Source organism: Triticum aestivum, chromosome 2A (genome assembly GCF_018294505.1).
Source record: "Triticum aestivum cultivar Chinese Spring chromosome 2A, IWGSC CS RefSeq v2.1, whole genome shotgun sequence".
In the NCBI taxonomy this organism is placed as follows: Eukaryota; Viridiplantae; Streptophyta; class Magnoliopsida; order Poales; family Poaceae; genus Triticum; species Triticum aestivum.
The window spans coordinates 693,154,659-693,160,968 of record NC_057797.1 but is presented as its reverse complement, the minus strand read 5'-3'; the positions used below and the strand labels follow the sequence as shown (position 1 = coordinate 693,160,968).

General features: G+C 46.3%; 1 protein-coding gene across 4 annotated transcripts in view; it reads left to right on the top strand.

Annotated features, from left to right (window-relative positions):
- The window catches only part of LOC123190291 (uncharacterized), a 7,611-nt gene extending 5,344 nt beyond the window's left edge, over window positions 1-2,267 (top strand). For 2 of the 4 annotated variants that reach the window (XR_006496270.1, XM_044602906.1), the window contains 2 exons: window positions 1,232-1,346; window positions 1,884-2,267. Coding sequence is in view for 1 of the 4 variants with exons in the window: in XM_044602906.1 (XP_044458841.1) it covers window positions 1,232-1,346; window positions 1,884-1,976 (208 nt within the window). In the remaining 3 variants the exon portion in view is untranslated. Of the gene's footprint in view, window positions 1-1,131; window positions 1,347-1,883 lie in introns of all 4 variants that reach the window. The other 2 variants (XR_006496272.1, XR_006496271.1) reach the window with 2 other exon arrangements.
- The last annotated feature ends 4,043 nt before the right edge of the window (window positions 2,268-6,310 follow it).

The following is a 6,310-nucleotide window of genomic DNA, read 5'->3' as shown; positions in this document are numbered from 1 at the left end:
TGGTGGAGCTGCACCGGCGCCTGCGGCGTGGGGGCCGGCGGTGACGCCGGAAGAAGCTGCTGGGTCTGGCCCTGCTCCGAGGCGCCGGTGCCCAGGTTAGGGCTGGGCGGGGCCGGTGGAGGACCCTGCTCCGAGGCCGCTGGAAGGTAGGGCGCGACGGAGGACGGCGCGGCCGGCGCGGTCCAGGTGGGCCACTGCGGCCCCGTGGTGGCGAGAAGTGGCGGGGCTGCCGGCGCGATCTGCGGCGGCCACTGCGCCCAAGGCGGCCGTGCGGCCGCTGGGGCGAGGAGCGCCGGGTAGCCTCCGGTGACGGCCCCCGGTGCCGAGTACCACGGAAGCGCCTGCTGACCCGCGGCCATGGCTGGATGGAGTCCGGTGATGGCCCTCGATGCCGAGTACCACGGAAGCGCCTGCTGACCCGCGGCCATGGCTGGATGGAGTGGTGGGGGCGGCCCGTACGGACCTGCCAGGTAGAGGCGGATCCCTTGAACCGCGGTGACGAGGTCGTTGAGGACGCCCGCCATGGCCTCCGGCGTGAACTGTTGCGGCTGCGAGGGAGGTGATGGCGGCGACGAGTGTTGGACGGGGGCTTGTGGCTGCCCTTGGCCCGGCGTGGTGCCGGGTGCCGTTAGGACCGGCGCTGAGAGCGACGCAGTGGTGCCCGCCGAGAGCGAGGCCGTGACGCCCGGCGCAGAGGCGGCGGTGGTGGAGGAGTTGACGGGCAGCGGTGGTGGTGGCGGTGGAATTGGCGGAGACATGGTCGAAACCCGGTTACCTGATACCAAATTGGTAGGATCAAGTACTCTACCAGGTCTAGGGCGTAGGTGGTAAGGGAAGGATGGAGGGAGACGTGGAGAGGATCGGGCGCGCCGACGGCAGGGCGCCGTCGCGGCTAGGAGAAGGGCGGCGGCTAGGGCTGTTGGCGGCTAGGGTTCCGGCTCCTCAGGGAGCCGGGCAATAGGAGATAATATTCTTCTTATTGCTTGCCTTCAAAAAGAGTCTTACAACCTATATTTATATCCTAGATAACTTGTAGAATAATCAACCTAAGATAACTTGCCTAAGATAACTTGCCTAATCTGAAAATAAAAACTAAGATAACTTGCGGCCTAAGCCGGCCGGCCATAACAGGTATTTATACTCATGAGGTGGAGTTGAAGGTACTAATTGTATCCGTTTATTCGATGTTTGCAATATGCAACAAGGGCAGATCTGACATTTATTATTACAGAATCCAACTGCTTCAGTGGATGCGACTGTCATTTCAAGGAATCATGGTGTTTTTCTGGTACTATACTCTTTACTGCCACGACCTCCAAGACCCGTTAACCAGGGGTGATGTTAAGGTAAACTTTCTGTTCAGAAAAATTGTTTTCTTAATGTTCTGGTTAAGCTTATTTTCAATTCCGGTGCTCTAATTTTTTTAAAATTATGTACTAGCATATTTAATAATGCTAGGGTATACTCGGTGTTAGTAACATGCTGAATTTCTATAGTGATGATATGCAAAAATGGCAGCTGAGCCTGGGCTCAGAAGTGGATTACCGAATTATTATCAACTATAGTCATTTCTCTCGAATTCCCAGTAAAAGTTTTATGTCTCAGCAACCTGGCTCCCAGTGCCTGTATGCATAATAGTGTATTTAAATCCAACTGATCAAAAGAGAATTTTAATAAAGCCTTCTGTTTGAGTGAGAGGGAATTTTTATAAATCCAATGGTTACAACTCAAAAGATGACCTGCTGCTGCATTTGGACTTAGTTATAGAATGTAGATTGCCCCGTTCTTAGCCATTTTGGTTGCTGTTGCATGCATTTGAAAAGAACATTTGCTATATGCTTTTGTTTTCTCGGCAAACCTTAAGGTGCGGCAATATGTTTCAGATGGTAAAGCATGCAAGACCAGAGATGCCAGTGACAGTTAGCAGTTCGAGGACCGTGGCTGCCGTAACAAGGCTTAAAGTAACTGCAGTATGATGAGTCGTTTTGCTAGTTTCGACTCCTCCAGGACTTACTGATGAGTGATGGCTCTATTGATTCCTCCAGGACAGCTTCTTCTGCTAGTTTATGTGAATCTAAAGATTACATGTTGCCACAGAATCATTGGTGAAATTGTTACCATCTGTAGGTGTTGTTATGTGGCACCGTTGAGACGTGTTGTTGTTCATGGTCATCTATTTTGAGATGCTGGCATGGTGGTAAATACCAGACTTTTGATGTACCAGTGCACGACATTGCATTGGTTTGCCTTGGCATACTGCCAGTAAACTCTAGTTGGCATCTTGGGGGGGTCTTTTTCTTTTGGGCTGCTCATGAAACATGGAAATTCGGCTGTTTAAGCAGGGCGCTAGCTGTTGATGCTTATTGGGGGAAAGACAGCCGCCTGGATATGGATATTGGTGCTTCTTGCAGTCATCGCCGGGTGCGCCCCGGACGAAAGCGGCAAGCCACGCGCTAGACTGCAGCCTGTTGAGTTAATTACACGATAGTACCACATTTGGGGCGGTGGTGACGAATTGATATCACTTTTGAAAATTTTTACGTGTCAGTACCACGTTTGAGTCGAACCGTTGTGAATCGGGCTAAACCTCGTATTTCTATGTATTGACGCTGGAACTGACCGCCCGGGCCCGCGCGTCAGTTGCCACGCTGGCGAATCGGTACCCGCCCGCTCGCTTGATAGGTGCGGTCTGGCTCGAACTGGACCGGCCCGTGCTCTGTCTCTCTTCCTCCTCGCTCGTGCCTCTCTGCTCGCTCCTCTCGCCGCCCTCGTCGGCGCCCGCAGCGTTGCCGGATCGGACCGCCGCCGCCCGCCATGGTTTTCGAAGACGAAAGCAGTGACGACACTTCCAGCCTGCCGTACATGCACTCGACCTCATCCATGGACGGGCTAAGCCAGGTGATTTTCCTTGAGCTAGGTTTAGGGTTAGGGTTACAGATTTGGGTTTTTTGATTTGATTGATTTCGCTGGGTTTTGATTTGGGCATTTTGTTTGTACGAGCTTTGGCGGGTCCCTTTCAGCGTTGAAGATCCAGATTACCACGGGCTTGAGCTGGAAACGATGTCGGTATGTGAGAAGCACGGGAAGGCATCTGAGAGGCTTGTCGCATTTGAAGGAACATACACAGGGAGAAGGTTCTTAGCATGTACAGAGCCGGTATGAACTGTAGGCTGATAGTGGGATATTATATGTCATATTATTCCTCATGCGCACATCCCTCATGTTCCAAGCTAACATGCATAACCTTATCACTTTTACATGAGTTTACAAGAAAAAGTGATAAAGGGAGACTTACATGTCACAAGGATAACTGATCTGCTATATAGTATGTTCACATTAGTAAAAGGGCTGATTATTAGGGCATATTTAACTTGGCAGTGGAATCTTTACTGTCATTTTGTTAGGGCTGATTATTCACTTTTGCAACAATAGTAGCTTGTGTAGTTTAATGACAGTGGTACTGTTATTTTGCGGTGGGATTGTTTTTGCCCACATGTGAAATATTCAGTTTGAGACTTCTACAGGTTTTAAGTTGTTATTGTGGCATTTTTATGTAGTTGAATGACAGTGGTACTGTTAATTATGTTGCTGTTACTTTAGCTCCTGTTTGTAACTAAATATTGATTGAACTGTTAGTTTTATGTTGGGATGCACCTGTTGTTATGTATGTAAATGCTACAAATATTCAGTTGAATGGATAGTATGTACTGCAAATGCTTTGGCAGTTCACCAAATTTGCAGTTTGAGATTGCTTTTGTAGGTGATTAGCAAAAACTAGTTTAAATCTGTAGCTGACTAGTGTTGTAATTTGTCATGTTGTTATTTAGTGGGTAGGTACATCTCAATTACCAGTGTAGCTTAATGTTGTTATTATTACCAATGTAGAAAGGACAAAACAGTGTTATTGCTTTGCACTAGTTATGCACTAACTTGTTTATTTTTTATCTTTTTTTTTCTTTTTGCAGGAAGGGCAGAATTGTGGGTTTGTTGAATGGGTTGATCACCAGTGACCCCCAACAATGCAAAATGCATTGTTGAAGCTGTGGGCAATGGTTGAAGATAGCAAAAGTGCTAGGGTGAATGATAATCTTGAAAGTTCTTTCACTATCCACCATCTGACAGAAGAGAAGAACAACCTGGAGGCCAACTATGACAAGCTAGTCCAAGATGTGCATCAGCTTATGAGCTTCCAGGAGGATAGGGTGGTGGATTTCAGACATCTGCAGTCTGCCATTACATATCAGCATGAATGCAGAAGTGAACTGGTGGCTGATATGAATGCACAGATGACAAAGAAAGATGCAGAGTTTGAGAAGTTTAAGCAGAATTATGATGTGCTACTGAACCTGACAAGAGCTCAAGCTACAGTCATCCAGAACCTGAAGTTGAAGCATATTACTGATAAGCAATTGCTTACTGAAGCTAAGATGAACTTGGAGTTGAAGAATGCAGAGCTCACAAAGTCTGAGGAGAAGCTCACCCAAGATAAGCTAGAGTTGAAGTTTCAGGTTACTGATTTGCTCAAGGGAAAGGAAAAGCATGGTGAAGAGAAGGGGCAGCTAGAGCTTCAGATTGCTGAGCTGATTAAGGCAGAGGAGAAGCTGAAGGAGAAGATCAAGGGGATCCAGGCCATCTTAGAGAAGTGAAGAAAATGAATATGAGAGTAGTGGGCAATGCTGACCTTTTGGGCATGATGGTTGTGTAGTGTATGGCTCTACTAAATGTGAACTTCTCTAAGATGAACTATGACTGTGTATGTATGTAGTAGATATGATTTTCATCCTTTTGTAAGAAAAGGATGAACTATGCATCTAAACTCCACTATGTATTGTGAACAATGGTTGTGTACTTTATAATATGTTGAACTGTAGTAAGTATTGTGTGTTATGATTGCTGGATCAGATATTCTGTGTTATGTTTGCTAGACTTCAGATTATGATTTCTCATGCACTAGGTTTTGATGATTATGTTAGCATTGGAAGACTACTTGATGGTTATGTTAGCACTGGATTATTAGATGGTTATGTTATATCATGCATGGAAGCCTATGTTTAGGTGGTTCCGTCGACCCCGAGTTACCATAAACCCTAATGGTTAGGTTTAGGTGGCTCCGTCGACCCCGAGTCACCGTAAACCCTAATGGTTAGGTTTATCCATGCACTTCTTAAGGTCTTCCCCCCTAAAGCCAGCATTTTGGAAGTTTGCATATATGTGTCTTAAGCAGAATCTTTGATTACTGTTAGGAAAAACTTTACTCACTGCATATAGTAGCCCCTGGTGCACACAATTTAAACAGCTAAGCTACTGTGTAATACACATGTCAACACATATTTAGCAGGCAATGCAAGGTGGATAGACATACCTTCTGTCTGTCTGACATTATAGTATATGGACCATACTGTCCAACTTCTCCTCCAAGACAAATCTTCAGTTGGTGTAGAAACCAGCACCAGTTTGCTTTGTCCTCTTGTCCAACAATGCCAAATGCCAGTGGGTATATGTTGTTATTGCCATCTCTACCAGTGGCAGCCAGGATTTGTGCACCAGTGGTCAGCTTGATAAAACATCCATCAACACCTAAAACAGGATGTAAACATAACATGTTAAATGCATTTATATGTGCAAGCTATTGAAACTAAAAAAATCAAAGTAGTGCACAAGCTAAAATGAACTAACCAATGAATGGTCTACACCCCTGTAGAAATCCCTCCCTTGCTCCATTGATGCAGTAAAACATTGCATGGAATCTGGATCCTGGATGTGGGATTTTTTGAGTGGGTGCTGGAGTTACAATGGTGACTACAACCCTACTCCCAGGGTTTGTATCCATGACAGTCTGAGCATAGTCTCTCAGCCTTGGGTATTGCTTCCTATGATCTCCCAACACAGCCTCAACAGCTAGGTTTTTTGCCCTATATGCCATTGCCTTGGGCACATCCACACCATACTTTTCCATGCAGGCATCAATAAGTGTATGTATGCTAGTACTGACATCAGATCTGAATAGTGGCTCATATTGCTTTGCAAGCCACTTGGCACTTACCCCTGCTTGTTTCAGTAGAACTAGGGCAAGTGTGTTGTAATCTCATCTTCTTAATTGCAAAAGTGTTTTCCCCTTTTATAACAGCTGCCACAATGCAGAACTTGCATTGTGAAATTCTTGCAATGCACAATGATCCTCTGATCTGAGTTCCTGTGATACTTGAAGTCTCTGCACTGAGTGATGTGCAGGCTCAACAATGCATCTCTGAATTGATGTTGATCTCTGAAACACATTTGCAGTTGTAGTTGTTGGTGTGGTTGCTCCAAA